Source organism: Drosophila obscura, unplaced genomic scaffold, assembly GCF_018151105.1.
Source record: "Drosophila obscura isolate BZ-5 IFL unplaced genomic scaffold, ASM1815110v1 contig_201, whole genome shotgun sequence".
NCBI lineage: Eukaryota > Metazoa > Arthropoda > Insecta > Diptera > Drosophilidae > Drosophila > Drosophila obscura.
Window position 1 is genome coordinate 263,628 of NW_024542792.1, and position 21,323 is coordinate 284,950.

Genomic DNA, 21,323 nt, shown 5'->3' on the forward strand with positions numbered 1-21,323 from the left:
TGGCATAGATTTTAATTTAGAGTTTTGTATGTCTAGCAGATCCAATCGGAAGGAGGAGGACAGCAGGAGGAATCTAGAACCGTTGGCAGGTCTTTGCCGCAGTAGCCATTGCCTATGCACGCCCACAAATATACATACACATGTATTCTCTGTTAATGATTCTATTAAATTATTTAATTGTACTGCTAAGCGTTTAAATTTTAACTGTTATGTTGTAGAATACACAATAAATTAATAAAACAACAAAAAAAAACAAAAAAAACACAAACAAATAAAAGGATGAGAAGCAGCACCAGTAACACAGGGAGTTGGTCAACCCTGCTTAGATGAGTTTGGCGCATTCGTGGGAGCGCTCACAGCACTCGGGAAAACTGCGATTGATATTGACAAAGTCGCGCAGCTTGCAGCCCTTTGGTGGCGCCTTGGCGTCACAGGTCTTGAACTCGACGCGACCGCCCTCCATGCAGGTGACGCCGGCGCATGGATGATTGGGTGCCTTTCCCACCTGCCCTGGCGACATCACCGTGTTGGAGTCCAGAACACACTTTCCCGGATGGCCTGGAATGAAAAAGGAACACGCAGATTCTAAATCGTATTGCTCCGTACAATCCTGATCCTCTTGTACTCACTGGAATTGCTGAAGTCGGCCCGAGCAATGGCCGCCTGGGCCAGCTGGCTGCCCAGGATAACGGCGGCGCAGCACAGGAGGAGGGTGGCGATAAAGTGGGACATCCTCTTGGTGATATTTGATATTCGGGTGGATCTGCTCTGCGTGAATGCTCTGGTCAGTGAGGATCGAGGTGCGCAAGTGTTGTCGGTTTAGCGCCAACGGCAATGTTTTATACGCACCCGGACCGGCGCCGCTGCCCGTTATCACGACGGCTTATCGAGATGTCAGCTGAGCGGAGCCAGCGACGTGACCTTGTCCGACGCCAGCTAAAGCGCGCTCCTTTTGCCTGCCCCATGCGCCCCAGATGCCGGTTTTCCGACGCGGGCAGCTGCCCGTTTGGCAGCTTTTTTTCTCTACCCGTTAGCCGCAAAACGTACGGGTATGTTGTGCTCGTTCGAAAGAACGTTTCCGCCCAACAAAAAAAAAACAAAAATAACTATATGTACATCATATGTATATGTATATTTTTCACACTATTCTTTATCTACCTACACATGTACTAAGTAGGTGTAGCTCTGCAAAAGATTTCCGACCGCCAAGTACATATGTATATATTCCTGATCAGCATCCAATGCCAGTCCACCAAAATCATAAAAACTCTTTGGTATTTTTTGCTTATTCGAACAGGATTGGTTCCCTTTTTATTCGAGTTCCAAATGTATCAGGAAATAGATCCGCCTGCCAGGGTATCCCGCAGTCGAAATGTTCTCGATTGGTGCGACGACTTCCCTGCGGTTCATTGAGTACTTAATTATATTACACGCATACATGTGCACTGCTTTGATTTGTTTTTAATATATTCATTGTTTCATATTATAATTATTACCGCTGGAAGCTTATCACGTTTCTCATTTTTTGTTCACCGTTCTTCCTCTCTCTTTCCGTTTTGCTGATCTGATCTTCTTGTGGAGGCGCTTTTTTGGGGTTTTTTTCGCTTTGTTTTGTTGAAACGTCTTGTTTTGGTGTGGAATTCCTGCGGCTTACAACTTGTTGTTGGGTCGCGATCGGACCGGACTCTGGGCAGGGGAGTCAGTGGTGGGGTGGGGTCAGTTGACTCATCGCGAGTGCACGCAACAGCAATTGACACTTTCACCGGCGCCTTTGGGTTCTTGAACCTCCCCACACAACCACAAAAAAAAACCCAAACTAAATAACATGCAATAATACATTTTTTAAATCGATGGGTGAATGACATGCTGCCGTGACATGATCGATCCACTTCTTGCAATTAAATCTATTTCTCTGTTCATATACAGAATATGTGTGTATTTTCTTTGATTTGCTCGAATCATTTTACTATTATTTAATTAATATTAATTCTTCTTTTATTTTCTCATATGTATGTATGTACATACATATGTATGTAAGTGATCCACTGTCTTTTTCTATGAAAACTTTGATAGCTATTTTCAGACAGACTCCTCATGTCTGCTGCTCTCAGTAAGTCTATAATTTGAAACACTAGATTTTTGGACAGATGATAGAGATTTCATACAGAAATGTACATACATAAATATACATATGTATGTACATATGCACCATATTTGATCCGAAGGAACGATCTTCAAGCGTACATATATGTCATATATTTTATCCATATATTGTTATCCAAAACTAGCCATTTTATCATGAAAAACTTTGTCTATTCAAATTAGTGCTTTAGCCTTAAAGCAACAACTTTGATGGCATTGCTAAGTAAGTTTACAATACGTACAAATATTTGATTAAAATTCAATTATGTATTTTTCACTACTATAAACAATTTTTTTATTACGACTTTGTGTTAATATTTAGTTAACAAACAAATGATTAAATATTTCAGTTGTCGATGGGAACAATTTACATAAGTATGTACATAGATGTGTTTGATTGTTTAAAGAACAATCACACAACAGCCACAATAAGAACTCTATCTTCGAGATAGTATATTTATAAATGTTCATAAGTCCCACTATGCATACACTGGCTAATGTGGCAATTTGTATGGAAAAGCTAGCTAGTTGATGCACGAAATCCAAATGCGTGAAACATATCCAGATGTCCACAATATGTAGTGCATGTAACCAGTGTCTGTAAGTCAATGATCGATCTGCACAGAGTCAGGAGAGTGAGTAATGCAGAGAGAGAAAAAATGCGTGTGAGCGTTATTTACTTTTTAAAACTTTACTATTTATTTATATTTTTTTCTATTGACGATTGTGTTTACGTAGACTGTTTTCTTGTTTGTTTTCTTGTATTTTACAGAGGTTACACTATATTGCGCTTACTGAACCCTACATGCACTGCACTTCTATATATAATTAATTTATATATGTATAAGTATTAATGGGTGTTTCTTGTCATATCATAATTTCTTCGGCTTCGACTTACAATGTAATAAAGGACTTTTACAAAATGCAGAATTAGAATTGAGATAAGTGCCCACCCGTGTGAATGCAGCGGGAACCGGAACATACACCAGGTCAAGTGAGGGAAAATGTCGGAAAAATTAAATACACATGCGTGTACGAGGAATATACACGTATTGAGAGATATATAGATAGATAGATAGATAGAGAGCTATCGATTGGAGATTCCACATTCCAGATTCCAGATTCTGAATATAAATTTGAACTTGAACTTGCACCAGCTACCATAACTTCCACATGGAATGCGGCAGAAGAGATTCTCCAAAGTAAACCTAATGGGGGGACAGCCACTGCGTCGGGAGCTAGAACTAGAGCTAGACACCCGGATATAGGGGCAGCTTGGCGGTGTCAATTTTTTCCTCCACCTTGAATGAGGGAAAGAGGCCGCCCTGATTGGTGCGCGTGTTCTTGCCCTTGGAGTTGCCGTCCCAGTGGTTGCCAGCCACCGACACTAGGTCGTCCACCCGCAGCTGTAGGTCCTCGTGGGTGCGCGGGCTGTGGGCGATGACTACGCGACGATTGTGCGCATTCTGACCGCCGTAATAGTAAATGTCGTCCAGCGATTTGAAGCGGTTCGAGGCGTCCGGATACATGGTCTGCATGATCTCGTACGCCACGCGGCAGACCTGCGAGGAGAAGGTGCACACAAGATGGTCGGACATGGATAGCAGGTGTATGTCCAGTATGATACCGTTGAGGGCCGTGTCCGTGTAGCGCGTGGAGACGGACGCCATGCGAGCCACCTCTGGATCACCGATGATCTGGTAGTGCGGGTACTTTTCGCGCGCCTCTTCGATCACGTTGGCATCGTCCGAGGCCAGAAAGACTCGTCGCACCACACTTGTCCCATTGATCTCCAGCGTTCGGTAGTAGTCCTCCACATGGGTCATGTACTCCCCGATGCTGTGGCACGCCGCCTCCGTGCCCACCTTGTCCGTACGACGCACATGCACCCTGCCAACAAGAATAAAATTTATCATTAAAGCCTGAGGGGGAAAAGCCTCACCAGCTGCAGCTCACCCCACAATGGGACGCTCCCAGCCCAGGTTTCGCATGCCGGCAAAGAGGAATTCGCGCGTCGGCTGCTGCGGTCGCAGAAGGTACTTCAAGAACTGGCCCACCCACCAGACAATGGGATCACCGTGCAGGCGTTTGAGGCGCGGCGCCAGATCCTCGGGCACGGCCAACGGCAGGTACGGTGGGCGCGGCATTAGCGAGTCAATGATCGGCAGCACCAGGACCTGAGTATTGGGCTTGCCCGGCCAGTTGTATGCGTTGGCAGACCCCGCGTCGTGGCAGCTCTTCGAGATCGGCTGGAAAACCTCCTCCCAGCCGCCCTTGTGATAGCGCCAGCCACGCGACTTGAGGATCATGGTGCGCTCCGTGGCATAGGCCACAATAAAGCAGTACACCACATGGTGCAGTTGGCAGCCATAGCCACAGCCCTAACGATAGACAGACAGACAGATATTAGAAGACTAGAAGTAGATCAGGCAGGAGCAGGAGCAGACAAATCTTCACCTTGTTGAGCTTGCAGACCAGCTTGCGAGCGTTTTGACAGTCGCTGGGGTTCTGCAGGTGGTTCAGGCGCCGCTGGACCAGGTCGCTTAAGTCCCTGGCCTCCTTGTGGCGCCAGGTCTCGTAACCGTCCGAACGCCGCATGTGATCCATGTCGCTGAGAAGCGATCGCTTGTGCTCTGCACCCTGCACCAGCACCTGGCTGATGGACTCCTCCAGCTCCTTGTGCCCCTTGCTGGCCACCACCTTGCTTATCTTGCCCAGCTCGCTGCTGAAGTAGTTCCAGATCTCCCCAATGTTCGTCTGGATGCGTCGCCTCGTAAACTCGTACTCCAAACTGGGCTCGCCATGTCCCAGATCGTCGCCGGATAAGAGATCCAACTGAGCTGCAGCTCCGTCCAGCAGATCGTTTCCACCTTCGGCATTATTCCAGCCCCTCAGATCGGCAGGGGCAGAATCAAAGAACGCCTCGGGCTCTGCTCCCAGACTTTGCAGCCCCTGCTTTGGGTTGAGGGGATCGTTCTCCAACTTTTGTACTAGCTTCAGGGCGCTCTGTTTGTCCAGCTGGTCGCTGAAAGAGATGTAAGAAAAGCGCAAGCAAAAGGAGAGGGGTGAGCAAAGCCGCTTGTCATGTGTACATTATTATAGCAGCGTGCCGTGCATAATTAACTACGACGCCACAGCACACCGCGGTGCGCCAATTGTCAGGCTAATCAACATATGAATGCCATGTGACTGGATTGTGGCTGCTGACTGCTGGCTGGCGGGGGGGAATGGAATAGGATGTAAGCCATACCTCATCAGCTCATCAATAAGCTGCTTGAGCTCCGCGTTGCGCTGCTTGGTGTGCTCGAGAAGCTGCAGGGCCTGGGTGATGCGCCGCGCGCTGATCTCATTCTCTCCCGACGCCTGCTGGCCCTGTGTGCTGGTCAGCTTAACCACGAACACGTAGACGAGTGCCACCCAGGCCAGCACAAAGATGACAAGGGCCCGCACCCATGAGTTTGCCGATGCGCCAAATAGCTGCCGCACTAGCAACATTGGTTCTGCTCAGCCGCCGCCTCCTGTTGGTTGGTTGGTGTGTTGGTTGGTTGGTTGGGTATCCGCCCGTGCCCTCTGCCCTGTGCCCGTGGCCTCTTGGCCTGTGCCCGATGCACTCGCAGCTCAGCTGCAGAAAACACGCACTGCTGTTCGGCTGTGCGGAATAGGGGTTCAATTTGTATATGGTGATGGTGCTGGTGTTGGAGTCTCTTCTGATCTCGGTGAGCTCGGTTGTTGTCACATAGTCACAGCTGCATAGCGCCGGGCTGGCCACTGTTCAATCACAGTTCACAGTCCGCTTCATCCGCAGCAGCACTGAAAAGGTACGGGCAACAGCCACAAGTCAATATACGGGGGCGGCCAAATGGCAAATGTTACGCTACGCTACACTGCCATGCCACTGGCTTTGGCTTTGGCTCATTTCTCCAATTATCAGATATTATGGCTGCTGCTCTAGCCTTTTATTGATGGAGTGTAGCGGGGGTGCGGGTGCCCCGATCGTCGGCAGTCGTGGCACTGGCACAAATGTGCTATATTTACTCACATACAATTGTATATGTTTCCGTGTGTTGTTCCGTGTTTTCTTTTGTCTCCTTCAGGGAAGGCACATATTTACGTTCCCTGCCTGCTGCCAATCACAGTTATTTTCAAGCCACCACCAGTCACTGCTTTCGGTTGGCTGTTTTTTGTTGTTGTAATTTGCCAATTTTTGGCAAGCTATCCGAAATGAAACAGCGAGTCCCATTAATCTGTACGTGTTTTATGTTTTAAAAACATTTTTATTTGGTTTTTTAATAGAAAATCAAAGCATGTTTGCTTATTGTCGCTGATATTTTAACACCCTCAGTCACAGCTATCGCCGGAGCAAGTGTCACTTATACGCTCATCTCTAGTCGCTGTACTATCGATGTTAGCAGCCAGATGTGCACGACTTTAATATCGTTATCGATTGACGACTACGCCCTAACGCATTTTCAAATACTAAAATTTGCCACACTACGGACCAGAAGAAGCATTCGAACAGCTCCTCCTGCCTCTCAAAACTTCGTGTCAACAATCCAACACGATGGGGTTGTTGTCATGGTTTCAGTCTGATGCGATGTTCTCTTAATATTTCACAATTTATTTGGACTTATGCTATTAATAATAAAAATGATTATAATTTTGAGATGTTGATTTTAGAGTCCTGGAACGAACCGAACCGAAGCGATCCATGCGCCCACGGCCCACGAACCGCACTGGTAGCAGAGCATTTCCTGCTACGCGTACATGGGGGATGCATGATAACCAGATATCGGAAATAGGAATTAAAATGTAGTTGCTTGACGTCGTTTGCTCTCCTTGCGGGCAAGCCAAATGAAGAGTGTGTGATTATCGTATAAATTATAAAAATCTGTATATGTATAGTTTTAAAAAAAAAAGTTGTACACATAAAATATAAATTATATTATTACAATTACGACCACAAAAATTTTCTTATTGTTGAAATGAGTTTTTGTTTTGTTTTCTTTTTTTTTGTTTTTTTTTTTTGCTTTCTTTGTTTTTTCATGTGTATGTGTGTGTGTGTTTGTGTGTGTGGGAGAGATATATAGAGAGAGAGAGAGAGCGCGTGAATGTGCAAATATACTGCGGGGGGAGATGCGTGTACATGCGACAGTTTTGATTTATTGTTAAATTTAAATACCTATGTATATAAATTATTTTGTTTTATTATAATTATTGTTTCTTCATCCTTTTTAGTTCTTGCTTCCATCCTTTTGTTTTCTTTTTCTCTCATTTTTTTTTTGTTTGTTTTTTTTTCTTTCTATGTAGTGGGGCAACTGCGGCATTTGTAAATTTCTTTATAATTAAATGTTCATTTTGACTGTGTAAAAATATCTGATCTCGCTTTAGTTACTATTCACGTAAGGTGTATTTGCTTTTCGTTCCATTTATATTACGTTAACGCTGCACTCCAAATCTGAATCTGAATCCGAGTCGACTCCTCCTTTTCGCGCGCGCTCCTGTTATTGAAATGTCTTCTATGGTTCTGCTGCTCTTGCTGGATCGGGATCGGGATGCAAGCATCCATCCTCCGTCCTGCGTGCCTGTCCTGTCCTGTTCTGTTCTGTTCTTGTATGTGTTGTAGCATGCCAGTGTATGGTGGTGGTGGGGGTGTGCGAGTGTAGGTTGTGGTGCTGTGTGGTGTTGTAAGATTGTGTGTCGTGAGTGTTGGTTTGCTTCTCGTTATATGTTTGTGTGTGTGTGTGTTTGTGTGTGTATATATATATATATAATATATTATATGTATGTATAATTAGTTGCTTAATAGTACAATTTCTTGAATGTTGTTGTGGTAAAGTGTAGGTAATGTTGCTCTATGTCTCTAGGTCGACTCAACTGCACTACATACATATGTCTTTCCACCAGATACGCGGCGAGCCGAACCGAACCGATCCGATCCGAACCGAAACGAACCAATCGATCGATCGATAATCCCCGCTTCCAACTCATTCGCTGCGCAGCTTCTTCAGCTCCGGCGACTTATCGCTGCCACCCACTGCACCAGCTGGCGCATTACTCAACTCCATCTCACACTGCAGGGCCGTACGCTTCTTTGCAATGGCTTCTGGCACCGACAACGCCGTGTCCGTTGCCGCTCCCTTGATCGGTTCGATAGCCGCCACCGTCTCAGTGATCGTAGCCACCTTTCCCGCTCCATCGGATGCCGCCAGCTGCTGCAGTTTGCTCTCGCGCGCATTGCTGTTGCTGCTGTTGCTTTCGTCAGCCTCTAGCTCCGCATCGTTGTTCTCCTCCTCGTCCAGCTCGTCCTCCTCATCCTCTTCCTCCTCGCCATCATCGAGATCGTTGCCCAACACTCCATTGCCATTACCATTGCCGTTGGCTGCGGCCGCTGCCGGTGCTGCCTTTGCTGGCTGTTCCGCTGGAGTCGCCTGACCATTGTTGATCTGCTGCTTGCTATTGTTGTGGGTCGGGCTCTGTGTCTGGTTCTGGGTCGAAGGCTGGGTCTGTGGTTTGCTCGACTGCACTGGATCGGCCGCATTCAAGCGATTGGTGTTTAGCGGCGCCTCGAGGTTGCTTTCTGAGTCGGAGGCCAGAGGTGTGCCACCGCTGCCCATGCCAATGCCGATCCCAATTGGTTCACCGTCTTCTGTGGATGTGGTGGCCGTTGTCTGTGTGGTTCCATCGTTGTCATCGATGATCGGCTCCTGAGAGGTGGAATCATTCGACACAAAGTTCGAGTCGCCATCCTGCAAGGCTGCTCCCACGGCAGTGGCATTGCTCTTGGCCTCGCCCGCATTTAGCGGCGTTAAAGCAGCCGGATTGGTATTCTCGTTCTCGGTCTCCGACTCTGTTGCAGTGTTGCGCCCACCTGTGGATGGAGATCACAACAATTAACATCATATACAACAACAAAAAAAAAAGGGATATTTGACAAGAAATCAAGAGATGAGCTTACCGGCGCCTTGGCTCTCGTCGTCGAGATCCACGGCCACACCATCATTGGTGTCGTCGCCGTCGAGGACATTGTTGCTTGCGCCATTTGTGCTGATGGATGCGGTGCCTGGGGGTGGCATGTCGTCAAGCATCTCGGGACTCAAGTCGTTGGCCACGTAGTGTGACCAAAGGGCCAGCTCAACACGGTGCGGAGACCAGTGCGGCGTCTCACCCCCCACCTCTGCATTGAGGCGCTCCACCGTCGACTGGATGTGGTTCACAAAGTTGAGGTACTCCTTGGTGGTGTAGTCAATGCCCTCGATCTCTGGTATGGCCATCAAGCACTCATCGGCCATGAAGGGTGCGCGATCGGGTGCGGCGGCCGCCAGCAAGGCGGAGGCCATCGTGGTGCCGACGCCCTTTAGGTTCGATAAAGCTGTGATCGCCTGCTCCAGGTTGGGCAACTTGCGGAAGGCCTTCTTTGTCTCCTGCATGACGGCGCGCGGTGTATTCACCTTGACCAGGTACGAGAGCTGCGGATAGAATTTTCCGCGCGACTGCTTCCACTTCATGGTCTGCACCAGCTCGTCGTACACCATATGCGCGTCCTTACCCCGTGCCTTAATCAGGCGCGGCAAATCGTTCTGGTACCACTGGTCCAGCCGGATCAGCTCTTGCGGCTTCTTCGACCGCTTCTCTGCCTTCATTTTGAGCACCTGCGGATACAGCTTGTAGCAGTACTCGAACTGTATGGTGCTCCCGTTCTCGAAGAACGATACCGTCGCCTTGCCGTTGGCCATCTTTTATCGTTTTTGGGTTTGATGCAGATGCAAATGCGGATGCGAAGGATGGAGGTTGGAGAACAGCCTCCTTTTAGCCTGGTCTTGTATATATCGATAAATGTATGTATATATGTATGAAATATATACAAATGTATGTAGGTGTCCCCTATCTGCTACTGCTTGACGGTGTGTCAATGTACTGCTATTTTATCGGTGGTGGTCGTCGTCGCCGGCGAAATGTAGAAGAAGAAACAGAAGCGGGGAAGGAAAGAAGAAGAAAGGCACACAATTAGCTTTACAGTTACGGTTACATATGCACGCCGCTTTGATTGCTTTCGATGAATTACTGTTAATGCTACGACTGCTGGCTGCAGCTGTTGATCTGTTCTGTTGCTGCTTCTGAAATTATTTGTTTTATTTACTCAATTCGATAATCGTACTCTATTCGCTAAAATTCTTTCTCGTTTTTTTCCTCCAAGCACAAATCGAATTTTGCTCTCAGCCGTCGTCGGGTTCTTTTTGGTCCGCCACACGCACACACTTGAACACAGACATACAAACACACACAACCATAAGCTCTTGCACACCCAGAGAGAGCAGCTCGAACATACAAAAAAACACACTCACACACACACCGAAACACTGTTATATACAGAGGCAGCAGCGACACAAATACAAATACGAAGAAGGCAACAAAAAATTTCTTTTTCCATACATTTTGAAAATCAAAAATACGAACGCGAGCAATAATAAACGAATGATTTTTAGTCGTATTCCTTTTCTTTTCACAACAGAGAACCGCTTTTCACCCACTGGCAGCAAATGAATAAAAACGGCACACACACACACACACGCCACGCACAGCACTAAAACATATCATCATTTAGCTTCAGATTGAGATTGAGGCTGTCGCAGTCGCAGTCGGAGTCGATCGGGTCGTATAGGTTGCTTTGCTTGCTTTGGCTTGGTCTGGTTTGGTTTTGGACCAGGCGATGCTAGAGACACCAGAGACTAGACCCAGAGAATGTAATTTTCCGTCGGGACGTTGCCGTCCACCGACTACTACTCACCTCTTTTCTTTATGCTTTATGCGACCGCCGCTTGCCTGTGCTCGCCTGCATGTATTTAGTTTTAGTTTAGTTGCCGCCTGTCTTTCGTTTCGTCCACAGCGAGGCAGTCATCCAAACACTCTACAGCCAGCAGTTTCTGGCTCTGCTTTCAGCTCTGTGCTCTGCCTTTGCTTTGCTCTGTCGTGTCGTTGCCTTTGCTTGCCAGTTCCCGAGCCGTACAGTGGCGTCGTTGGCAACAGCAAGAGGGTGTGCTGGTGCTGTCGAAAAGAAGCGGCGCAAAACACACCACAAAAGGATGCAGCTGTGGACGTGAACCAAGTACAAACTCGTATGGCAGGAACGGAACAGAACGAAGCAGAGCAGAGCCCAGCAGTAACAGGAGTTGAAATTGCCAGCGTTATCGCTGTCTCGCTCGCACTCGTTTCTGAGCTGTATCTGTATCTCTATCACCCCTGAACGTTGCCGGCGAACGTCTGTGGCCGTGCCGTGGTGCCAGTTGCCAGCGACAGCAGCAGCGGCCAAAGCAGCAGCAACAGCGGCAGCGGCGTCCGTCTATCATTATTCATGAGGGGGTGCGTCAGCTTTTGAATTTTAGTAGCTAGCCCGACGTGTTTGTGTTTTTGAAATTCACAATAATCACATACATACGATATTTATTTAAAATCCTGATGGGCCAAGTTATTGACTGATCAAACAGTCAGAGTCCCTTTATGGGATGACGATATGTGCACATATATATATATATATATATAGCTACATACATTTACAGCTGTTGTATTCTAGATCAGAAACCGTAACTACATATACATTCATACATATGTACGTAAATACATATATGAAAGCCAAGCCTAAATGTATCCCCCCGCTGGCACATACACTACGCCCCAAAATTTGAGTTCGCCTATCGCTCGTTTGCCTTTTGCGTCGGGTTTTAACTTCATGTTCGCTTTGCCGCCATCATTCGTTGTTGCCGTTTTTACTTACCCTATTCGAGTTTTCGTTGTCGTCGTCGAACGGGCGAAGCTATAGCAGCTGCAACTTGGCTCTGTTGGCTGCCTCTCTCTCTGCTTCTGCTTGTGTTTCGCTCAGTTTTACCCCATGTACGTTTGTTCGCCTCGTTGTGCACACACGCACCTATACCTATGCACACACGGAGGCGTTTTTTAAAAAGTCCGATTCAATATTATATGCGATGTCTGTGCGATGTATCGATACGTGATACGATCCATTTCGCATCTGGTTTCCCCACCCCTGTCCATAAAAACCCGTTCCAACACCAGATACAACCCAATAACATAATTATCATTCATATGGGCATGTACATATGAATGTATGTATCGTATGTATGTATATATTTACATGCATATGTATGCATATCCACCCTCTCTCTGTACAGGCATCATCGTCCCATGAGCAGGTAAAAAATATCACGTTACCAACCCCTCTTTCAAAATGTCTACGTCTCTGCGAGATGATTCTCATTTTTGCGCTTTTTCTTTTGCTCGCACCAATACATGTGAAAACATTTTCGTGTGCAACGTTGCCAGACAGATTCGCATTTGCTGTTTCGCTCCAGCGTGAATGTTGGCCCATTGTCTGCCAGGGGTATTATTCCCACGATAGTGATGAAACTTTAAGCGCAGTTCAGGTGAAGATAACATCATATATCGAGAGATATGTAAAGAGAAAAGATAGACCTACAAGAAAAATTTAAAAGGAGCATTATTGCATTTAACTCAACTGCTCCCCTGTTAAATATACGGGGGTTACGTGGGTTAAGTTCATTTTGAACGTTATATTATGAAAAATACAAAACTAGCCAGCATTGTACAATATTTTTTGAGGAACTGGATAATATTATGTGCTTAGGGCTGAGAGTGCCAACTAGCTAGTAATATTAAACTGAATATCAAAATTAACGTATAAAATATCGTGGCGCCCGCTCCCGTGAAACTGATTTGACAAAATGAGAATGGTATATTTGTTTAGGCTGAGGGGGTAAATACACCGAAAAAATAGGTATATAAACGCATCTTGTCCGTCAGTATATTTACGGTATATGATGATAATGACAATGTATATTTTGGGGTATTAGGTTCAGGCGCGGTCACACTGCAAAAGACAAGAAGTTCGTAAAAAAAAAGTAAAATATTTAGTCGCTTTAAAAATGTTTGCGAGATCTCTTGTGCCGATCACTGTGTGCGCGGTCTTCCTGTCGCCCTTCCTGTCCGCCACCGTCCGTGCCGAGGAGGAGGCGGTCAAGAATGTCGAGAAGCAGTTTGCCGTGGAGCTGGACCCGGAAAAATTCAATCAGGCCCTCCAAGCCGGCAATGTGTTTGTCAAATTCTTTGCTCCGTGGTAAGTGGAACGCGAATTTTTCGAAAATACATGCATATATATGTATAGATGAATATTTGATCAACTGCGGGCTCTCATTCATGGCCAAAATAAAAGCCGGCGAATCAGCAGGGTCCACATATGTATGCCAAAAGCCACGCACACACATGAATGTCAATGCGCATAGGCATGCACGTACATACATATGTGTGTATGTTCTTGTCTGCCACTCTACACGTATCATAATTTTGGCTGACGCTGACCCACAGCTGGTCGATTCCGAATCCGTGGCCGAGGCCGAGGAGGGCCACTACTGCCAATCAGCACTTGGATTCGATTCGTCATAGGGCTGGGACTGGGACACGTTCCCAGATAAGGCGATCAAAGGGGCTTTGTTTCGGAAGAGAAGTCAAAAACCGCTCCTATCGTGCCCTGACCATTGATTGACAAATATTAAACACAATGCTTAAGTTTTGGCCCCACTCACTGGCCCTTATCAGTGTCATACATAGCCTCTTTCTGAGCTAATTTGATTAAATTTAATTATGTTGCTGGCCAGTGCTGTCTCGGATCAAAGATTAGGCATCGAGGAAGCAATGCTTCTGGGGCTGGGGCTGAGGGGGCATTAGCATTAGATGATAAACTCTTTGTATTGAACAAAGAAAGAACGCTCTTATCACGGTCCGCTTTTGTTTTGCAGGTGCGGCCATTGCAAGCGTCTGCATCCATTGTGGGAGCAGCTGGCGGAGATAATGAATGTCGAAGACCCGAAGGTGATCATTGCAAAGGTGGACTGCACCAAACACCAGGCCCTGTGTGCTGAACACGAGGTGACCGGCTATCCGACGCTGCGCCTTTTCAAGCTCGGCGATACGGAGTCGGTGAAGTTCAAGGGCACCCGCGACCTTCCCGCCATCACGGACTTCATAAATCACGAGCTGAGCTCCGAAGTGGAGCAGGCCGAGGAGACGCTGAAGGAGAACGGAGAAGGCGCCGTGCCCGTGGCCAATCAACATTTGGGCAAGGTGGTGGATCTCACCGAGGACACCTTTGCCAAGCACGTGTCCAGCGGCAATCACTTTGTCAAGTTCTTTGCCCCATGGTGCAGTCATTGTCAGGTACTGGGTCCTGAGTACGCCAAATGATTTGCCCCCCGTCTAATCCTCTCCCTTTCTCTCCCTGCTGCAGCGCCTGGCTCCCACCTGGGATGAGCTGGCAAAGGAGCTGAAGCAGTTTTCGGGCGTGACCGTTTCGAAGATCGACTGCACACAGTACCGCTCCGTCTGCCAGGACTTTGAGGTCAAGGGCTATCCCACGCTGCTCTGGATCGAGGATGGCAAGAAAATTGAGAAGTACTCGGGTGCCCGGGATCTGCCCACGCTGAAGACCTACGTTGAGAAAATGGTGGGTGTGCCCACGGACAAGAAGGAGGTCAGCGATACATCTGCCCAAGAGGCGGCCAAGGAGAAGGCGGATGAGGAGGCAGAGAAACTAAAACCGCAGCAACTGACTGGCGAGGGGGCGTTCACTCAGGCCGTGGCCGAGGGCACAGCCTTCATCAAGTTCTATGCACCCTGGTGCGGTCACTGCCAGAAGCTGCAGCCCACCTGGGAGCAGCTGGCCACGGAGACGCACAATGCCCAGCCGGGGGTTGTGATTGCCAAGGTGGACTGCACGGCGCCCGAGAATAAGCAGATCTGTATTGATGAGCAGGTCGAGGGCTATCCCACGCTCTTCCTCTACAAGAACGGTCAGCGGCAGGACGAGTACGAGGGCAGCCGCACACTGCCGGAGCTGAAGGCCTATCTCAAGAAGACCATCGGCCACGATGAGCTCTGAGGAAGCGCTAGCCACGTCAGCCTTCGCAATCTGATGAACAAAATCACCCTGGAAATATATGCCACCGCCAAAGTAATTGTAATGCTTTCTCTCTACGTTCGAGCCACTCCATCAGCAGCAGCAGAAGCAGCAGCAGCAGCCGCCTCTATGAGGATTGATGCCCCGCATTTAACCGACGACGACGCCACAGCCACACTTGAATGTTGAAGCTGAATAAAATAATATCATTTTAGTTCGTGATCGTGATTAAATTTGTGTCCTCTTTGACCCGCCTCAGCAATGTGGGAGCGAGCTCTTTTGTACCTAGTAATTAATTTGTTGGGATGTCTTGTGTTTCGATTTGTAATAAATAAATGTTCGTGGTCAAGCAGGCTACTATTAAGTGATTCTTAGGGAAAATGATCACCAGAATAAACAATCTTCAATTGAACATTTTTTAATTTTAAATGGATTGAGCTGTCAAGAAAATGCTCGATGAGTCCCTGACGATCCCCTGTATTGGTTTTAGTTCTTGCTTGATTGGAGAGCTCGTAAATCTCTGTGGCGGTGTGGCATTAACCATTTATGACTGGGCTGACTCATTCCAGAAAATGTGGAACGTGATGACGCCTGTCTGACGAGAATCCATACCAATATGGAAGGTTCTCCAGAGACTCAATGACAATTATTTTTATAATAAAAATAAAAAAAATAAGATAGGCCCAAATATTAAAAAAAAAAACAGAACCTATCTTCAAAAATAGCGTAGCTGTATTTTTGAACACACCTAGGACACGCTTTTTTTTCGACTTTTAATTTTTTTAAGCTCACAACTGTTATATGTGATCACTGTTTATATAAGTAAGAGACACTAAGAAATTATTCTCAGTTTATGATTAGAAGATTGGTTGTGCATACTCTTTTTTTTGTGCCGTTACTTTGTTGACCGTTATTCTTGTAATTTGTACTAATTGTTTGTGCGGGGGGGGTTTGTTTGTGATAGCAAGTGCGGGGAAAATAAATTATAATATTATAATTGACTGAAAACTTGTACTGAAATATATTTTAAAAGTTCTCAATGTACGATTTTGCCGTTGGATGGATGGTTCAGTTGTGAATTAGTGTTCGGGACCCATGTGAGCGCACAGAGAGAGCGCCTATAGAGCTAACTAAGTTACGTTTTATTCTGGTTCTTTGACATCGTAATAATTTTAATAAATCAAAATGAAACGAATTTGTTTTTATTCGCCTTCATAGATAGAAACATATTTTTTAATTTTTTTTATTTTTTATTTTTTGGAGAAGAAGTCTATGTAGAAACCATGTAATTGCATTTTAGAGATTTCTACTAAAATTGCATTGTTTTTTTGGTACATCTCTATGTAGTTGCCACGATGTAATGTAGCAGAAATGGCGCTTTGCAACAATTGTGATATTTTTTAATATTTAAGCGTGAACGTAAGCGCTTTAGACCCCAATATGATGGTATATGAATTCTGTAGAAAATTTGTCGGTTTTTGTTAATGAGTCCTATCGAAATCCAGGAAATAACATTTTAGATAATGAACCAAAAAGGAACGATTGCGGTGAACTGTTTACTTCGCTCGCTCCAGTGAATTGAGTGGTTCGATTTATGGTGGTTCGTTCATGAACGAGCCAGCACTAGTACAGAAAAACGTCCACACTAAGTCAAATTTGTTTTATTTGCTGCATCGGAAGAATTGACAATGTTTCTGGCTCGCACTGGTGAGATACTGTAAAGGATCAAATTACTAGAGCAGTTACTCAAATTGCTTGCGACTCGGAGCCAAGTGGACTTTGACAGATTCCAATGAACGCTAATGGGAATGGAGGCGCGGCCTCCTCAGGTGGCGCTGGCGCTGTGGATGGTGTAGGTGCACGCGGGGGTGGTGCAGGCGTGGGTGCAGCTGCAGCTGGTTGCGGCGCAGTTGCTGGTGGAGCTGGACCTTCTGGTGGGCCGGCAGCTGCCGGTGGCGAGGCTGCAGCCAACGCACCCAATGGCAACGCCAATGCCAATGCCAACGGCTCAAACACAGTCGGCGGTGCCAACGAGGACCAGGAAGCAAAGAGGCGCAAGTGCCTCGAGACGGAGGACACCCAGGATGGTGCAAGCACAGTGAGTATGACCAAAAACAGCCGATACCATGGATTGGCCCCTGGCCTAACCCCACAATTCTGACTTGCGCGCTTGCAGATGATCGATGCCAGCAGTGTGCTGAACAAGATCGCTCACCTCTACGCTGAGCAGCTGATGTCGGACATAGTGCTGCTGGTGGATGGCAAGGAGTACCCCGCCCACCGGGTCATACTCTGCGCCAGCAGCGACGTCTTTCAGGTGATGCTAATGAATCCCGAATGGAACGAGTGCAGCAAGCATGTCATCGAGCTGCACGAGGAGGCCTGCTGCTCGGCCGTCTTTCCGCAGTTCATCAAATATCTGTATGTGGGCCACATCGAGGTGACGCTGCAGACGGTCATGCCGATGCTGGCCCTCTCCGAAAAGTACAATGTGCGCGATCTGATCGATCTGTGTGTGGGCTACATGACGAAGCATGTGGCCAAGGCAGCCACCAGCGGCTATCTCGTCTCCTGGCTGCAGTACACACTCTCCTTCACGCCCACACATAATGATCTCACCGAGACGCTGAAGCGTTTCCTCAAATGGAACCTTGAGATGGTCGCCGAGTCCAAGGACTTTGTCGAAATGGATCCAGCCATTCTTGAGCTGCTGCTGCAGCAGAACGATATCGTCATCTCCAGCGAGTACAAACTGTTCACGATCCTGCAGACCTGGCTGCTGCATCGCCGCGAACAGATCGAGAGCACGCCCCACACCAGCCGCGAAAAGAAGGTCAACACCTTCATGGAGCTGATCGAGCAGACAGTCATGCACATTCGCTTCGGCATGATGACGCCGCGTCAGCTGTCGCATCTATTGATTGACCCACTCACCGAGTACCACAAGGAGTTCCTAGTCGAGCGAATTGCCATTGGGATGAGCTATCAGTCCGGACAGGAGGATCGGGTGCGACAAGTGCGGGCCAGCGAGTGCGGCGAGCTGCAGTTCACGCCCAGACTCTACTGGAACGACACTTGGAGTGTGGACATCAATGTGCCCAACTTTGACCGGATCGAGCGCTACGTCAACTATGTGACCTGCTTCTTTTCACAGCGCAGCATTGCGGAAACTGACGATGGTGAGTCGATGGAGGGGAGTCGAGTCGACTTTCATACATATGCATCCTTCGTCTTTCGTGCCCCACAGATCCTTGCATGACCTGGGAGATTGAGTTCTTTCCGCGAGGCGTCAAATACAATAGGGCCAAAATGGTTTGGGGCGAGGACGTGCCTGGCTGCTATTTGAATACGGTGCGCTTGCGAGTCACCTGCAAGAACCAGAACATTGACGAGGAGCGCTTTAAGGTACGTGTGCGCGGGCGAAGCACCCGATAGTTATGTACCCATTGTTAATCCTTATTGAATCCTACGCAGATCGCTGTGCTGATTGTGGGCGTGCAGAATCAGATAACGCACATTCGGACAATGGTGGAGCGCACCGAATACTTTTCGGAAACGTCGCGCGTCATCAATTTGGATAACCTGTTGCCGTACGAGGAGCTGGAGCTGGAATCAACGTCCTTGAGCCCCCATCTGAGTGGTAATCAGCGCAACACGCTCACCCTTCATGTGGTGATCACGCCAATGGGCACCCACACGTGCCGCGAAACGCCGCCATTTCAGTTCTAAACTACTCAGATCTGTACCCTCCATACGCCCGCAGCCCCCCAACCCCAGACCCTCCCATTGTGTGCACGTACCTACCTACGGTAGCCACGGTATTTCACTTTCCATTCTACATTTTATGTGTGTATTTACATATGTGTGTGTAGGGCAAGAACACGATCTCCCCTATCCTGCGCAAAGAATATAGAGTTGAGGGATATACCCCTGCCCTCCTCCGCCTTCTCCAAGAAAGTGTATTTAATATGTTATGAAGAATTTTTTTTGTTTTTTCTCTGTCTAAGTTAAACATAAACAAACAAACAAACAAAAGAGAAGACGAAGAAGAAGGTTATGTAGGCCGGGGCCATTATTTCAGTATCCGAACCCTAGCAATTAGTGTTAGAAAGAGACAAATCTGTAAAACTGTGCATCCAAGTGTGTGTTTACTGTACTGTACTGTACTGTACCGTACTGTAGTGTTTCGCACTATTCTGACTACTTCTGACTACTTTCAATCGTTGACTTGTATTGGAAAACCAAAACGTCTATTTGCCTTCCTTCTGCCACCTGCGTGTGTGTGTGTGTGTGTGTTGTTTCATGGCCATGGCCAAGAAGAGTGCCACAGCATAGAATAGAGCGATAGATAGAGATGGATAGTCCGCGCCTCCAGCAATCGCTGCTCGTGTTTGCAGATGCATAAAAGCATTGTCCCCCAGCCTCGAATAAGTTTTAATGCTGTTCAGTTGAAAAGATACAACCGACTCTGTACGCACGTACATACATATCTATGTACAATATGTTGATCCGTTTATGGCTGAAATTCATCCACCTGTCTGTCTGTCTGTCGTATCTTTATTGGCCAGGGGGTCTGGGCGAATGACTGGGCACTATCCGCCCAAAGTGCTTTGGCATAACTGTAAGACGATATGTGTACGCTGGGCAGGACGATATCACGGACAGGACAGGACATCGAAATACTAGTTATGGCTTGGAGTTGGCTGTTTGAAAGATTTAGCTATCATCGAATGACTACTAATTGCATCCACTTACTGAATTGTGTCTGGTTATCCTATCAAATATCCATGGTAAACAAATCAGATCAACTGTTGATTTGTGTCCGGTCTGAAATAAGCAAATGTATCGACTAATTTTAGCTCTAAATGTAATAAATCATCGAGCCAATCGACTAATATTGGCCATACATAAAATATGTACTTTGTTATTCGAATTTACCCATTTGAATACTGATTTTATTTTTATTACAAGCTCTTCTCGATGCATCTATAAGGACCAGCCATGTCCCTTGTATTTTGGGAAAAGTATAGCTCGTAATATTTATAATGTAAAGCCCAAAAGAATCCATTTTTCGATGTAAATTTAATCTTTTAAAGGGAGAGAGAGAAAGAGCAAATTCTTGGCTTTAAGTAGATACGCTATGTAGATTTATTATTGCTTTTAGTACTCTGCCAAAGGGCAGTCTTACAGTTGCGGAGCGCACTGTGCACGTGTGTGTGGCTCCAACGATTCTGCTCTGGCTTCTAGTTGTAATTTCTGGAAGGAATGGCGTCCCAGTCCATCCATCACAGTGGTGTAAATATGAGACCGCAACGATCGTTACGATGTGCGCTAGTTCTATCTGCTGTGCTGTCTTTGCTTATCCAACCGAAGAACTTATACACCCCTCCGATGATACTGAATTTTGCAGATTACGATTACGTAGCACATTGCAGGTTATTTAAGATTTACGGCCTCTTTTGTTTTGTTTTTGGTTTTGTTCGTCTCTGCTTTATGAGTGTGTACAAGAAATGGTTGGAATATAGACGTGAGCCAGCGAGACACCAGGAGACCGAGCCAACTTTACAGATCGCAATTTCAATCGGACTTTGTGACTCTCCGGGCGGTGGGGCACGGGCACGGGCACGTACGGAGGCAGCGGGCAGCGACAGCTTAGATACCCGGACATGCTCACACTTCAATAGCCCCAAAAGTCGTGTTGCGTACGTCAGTTGTGAGCAGACAGAGCGGTCTGTCGGTCACATATTTGAGCTATCCTTAGCATTCAGCTCTGCAACCAGGAAGCCAGCGGAGTCTCTGTGGCGCTATGGATAATCCTGCCTATGTAATCGATTGCGAGCGCGAGTTCGGTGAGTGCCTCCCCCCCCATGGAACCCATGGAACAAAGTGGATTTCTATGAAAAAGTGTCAACATTGTGGGCAAAGAGTTGCGGTGTGCAGATCCATGTAGCAGGATTCAATGGTGAAATGGTGACAGATCCTTTATGGCAGAGCAATCAAAGAAATATTTGTGAAAGATTTCTTCGAGAAAGATCTCTAAAAAAGAAAGATAAAATTATTAGGTTTTGTTTTTTTTGTTTGTTTATTTTTTTTTGGGTTCAACAAATTGTGAAATAACTACCCCAACAATTTTGTGATATTTCTTGGTGAAAAGATATATATACATATATATACAGCTGTGAAAAAAATAATAGCACCACCA

The 21,323-nt window shown here is 46.8% G+C and overlaps 5 protein-coding genes across 7 annotated transcripts; 2 read left to right on the plus strand and 3 right to left on the minus strand.

Annotated features, from left to right (window-relative positions):
- Positions 1-148: 148 nt before the first annotated feature.
- On the minus strand, positions 149-828 carry LOC111075692. The gene is made up of 2 exons (XM_022369147.2): positions 630-828; positions 149-558 (listed from the first exon to the last, which is right to left on the minus strand). Exons 1-2 carry the CDS (start codon positions 730-732, stop codon positions 323-325), a joined length of 339 nt encoding a protein of 112 aa, XP_022224839.1. The 5' UTR covers positions 733-828; the 3' UTR covers positions 149-322.
- A 2,008-nt stretch (positions 829-2,836) lies between these two features.
- On the minus strand, positions 2,837-5,710 carry LOC111075670 (alpha-(1,6)-fucosyltransferase). Its single transcript, XM_041593986.1, has 4 exons — positions 5,393-5,710; positions 4,600-5,167; positions 4,099-4,523; positions 2,837-4,032 (listed from the first exon to the last, which is right to left on the minus strand). Exons 1-4 carry the CDS (start codon positions 5,635-5,637, stop codon positions 3,393-3,395), a joined length of 1,878 nt encoding a protein of 625 aa, XP_041449920.1. The 5' UTR covers positions 5,638-5,710; the 3' UTR covers positions 2,837-3,392.
- Positions 5,711-6,755: 1,045 nt separating this feature from the next.
- Positions 6,756-12,020, minus strand: LOC111075671. Of its 3 annotated transcripts, none has more exons than XM_022369114.2 (3): positions 11,912-12,020; positions 9,098-10,059; positions 6,756-9,010 (listed from the first exon to the last, which is right to left on the minus strand). In XM_022369114.2, exons 2-3 carry the CDS (start codon positions 9,873-9,875, stop codon positions 8,127-8,129), a joined length of 1,662 nt encoding a protein of 553 aa, XP_022224806.2. In that variant the 5' UTR covers positions 9,876-10,059; positions 11,912-12,020; the 3' UTR covers positions 6,756-8,126. The 3 variants fall into 3 exon arrangements, with proteins under 3 accessions (XP_022224806.2, XP_041449921.1, XP_022224805.2); XM_041593987.1 differs by lacking the exon at positions 11,912-12,020 and adding an exon at positions 10,928-11,373 and having other exon boundaries at positions 9,098-10,056; XM_022369113.2 differs by lacking the exon at positions 11,912-12,020 and adding an exon at positions 10,928-11,373.
- A 1,015-nt stretch (positions 12,021-13,035) lies between these two features.
- Positions 13,036-15,533, plus strand: LOC111075704 (thioredoxin domain-containing protein 5 homolog). The gene is made up of 3 exons (XM_022369167.2): positions 13,036-13,285; positions 13,965-14,382; positions 14,453-15,533. Exons 1-3 carry the CDS (start codon positions 13,095-13,097, stop codon positions 15,101-15,103), a joined length of 1,260 nt encoding a protein of 419 aa, XP_022224859.2. The 5' UTR covers positions 13,036-13,094; the 3' UTR covers positions 15,104-15,533.
- A 1,203-nt stretch (positions 15,534-16,736) lies between these two features.
- On the plus strand, positions 16,737-19,281 carry LOC111075681 (BTB/POZ domain-containing protein 17). The gene is made up of 4 exons (XM_022369128.2): positions 16,737-17,219; positions 17,298-18,300; positions 18,369-18,526; positions 18,596-19,281. Exons 1-4 carry the CDS (start codon positions 16,914-16,916, stop codon positions 18,848-18,850), a joined length of 1,722 nt encoding a protein of 573 aa, XP_022224820.1. The 5' UTR covers positions 16,737-16,913; the 3' UTR covers positions 18,851-19,281.
- Positions 19,282-21,323: the final 2,042 nt, after the last annotated feature.

Bases quoted from the DNA above. Each gene is read 5' to 3' on its own strand.
- LOC111075692 (XM_022369147.2), bottom strand. From the start codon at position 732: ATGTCCCACTTTATCGCCACCCTCCTCCTGTGCTGCGCCGCCGTTATC. The intron at 559-629 runs GTGAGTACAAGA...TTTTCATTCCAG, and splicing joins GGCCGACTTCAGCAATTCCA to GCCATCCGGGAAAGTGTGTT.
- LOC111075670 (XM_041593986.1), bottom strand. From the start codon at position 5,637: ATGTTGCTAGTGCGGCAGCTATTTGGCGCATCGGCAAACTCATGGGTG. The intron at 5,168-5,392 runs GTATGGCTTACA...CATCTCTTTCAG, and splicing joins CTTATTGATGAGCTGATGAG to CGACCAGCTGGACAAACAGA. The intron at 4,033-4,098 runs GTGAGCTGCAGC...TCTTGTTGGCAG, and splicing joins TGGGAGCGTCCCATTGTGGG to GGTGCATGTGCGTCGTACGG.
- LOC111075671 (XM_022369114.2), bottom strand. From the start codon at position 9,875: ATGGCCAACGGCAAGGCGACGGTATCGTTCTTCGAGAACGGGAGCACC. The intron at 9,011-9,097 runs GTAAGCTCATCT...CTCCATCCACAG, and splicing joins CGACGAGAGCCAAGGCGCCG to GTGGGCGCAACACTGCAACA.
- LOC111075704 (XM_022369167.2), top strand. From the start codon at position 13,095: ATGTTTGCGAGATCTCTTGTGCCGATCACTGTGTGCGCGGTCTTCCTG. The intron at 13,286-13,964 runs GTAAGTGGAACG...TTTGTTTTGCAG, and splicing joins GTCAAATTCTTTGCTCCGTG to GTGCGGCCATTGCAAGCGTC. The intron at 14,383-14,452 runs GTACTGGGTCCT...TCCCTGCTGCAG, and splicing joins CATGGTGCAGTCATTGTCAG to CGCCTGGCTCCCACCTGGGA.
- LOC111075681 (XM_022369128.2), top strand. From the start codon at position 16,914: ATGAACGCTAATGGGAATGGAGGCGCGGCCTCCTCAGGTGGCGCTGGC. The intron at 17,220-17,297 runs GTGAGTATGACC...GCGCGCTTGCAG, and splicing joins CCCAGGATGGTGCAAGCACA to ATGATCGATGCCAGCAGTGT. The intron at 18,301-18,368 runs GTGAGTCGATGG...CGTGCCCCACAG, and splicing joins CATTGCGGAAACTGACGATG to ATCCTTGCATGACCTGGGAG.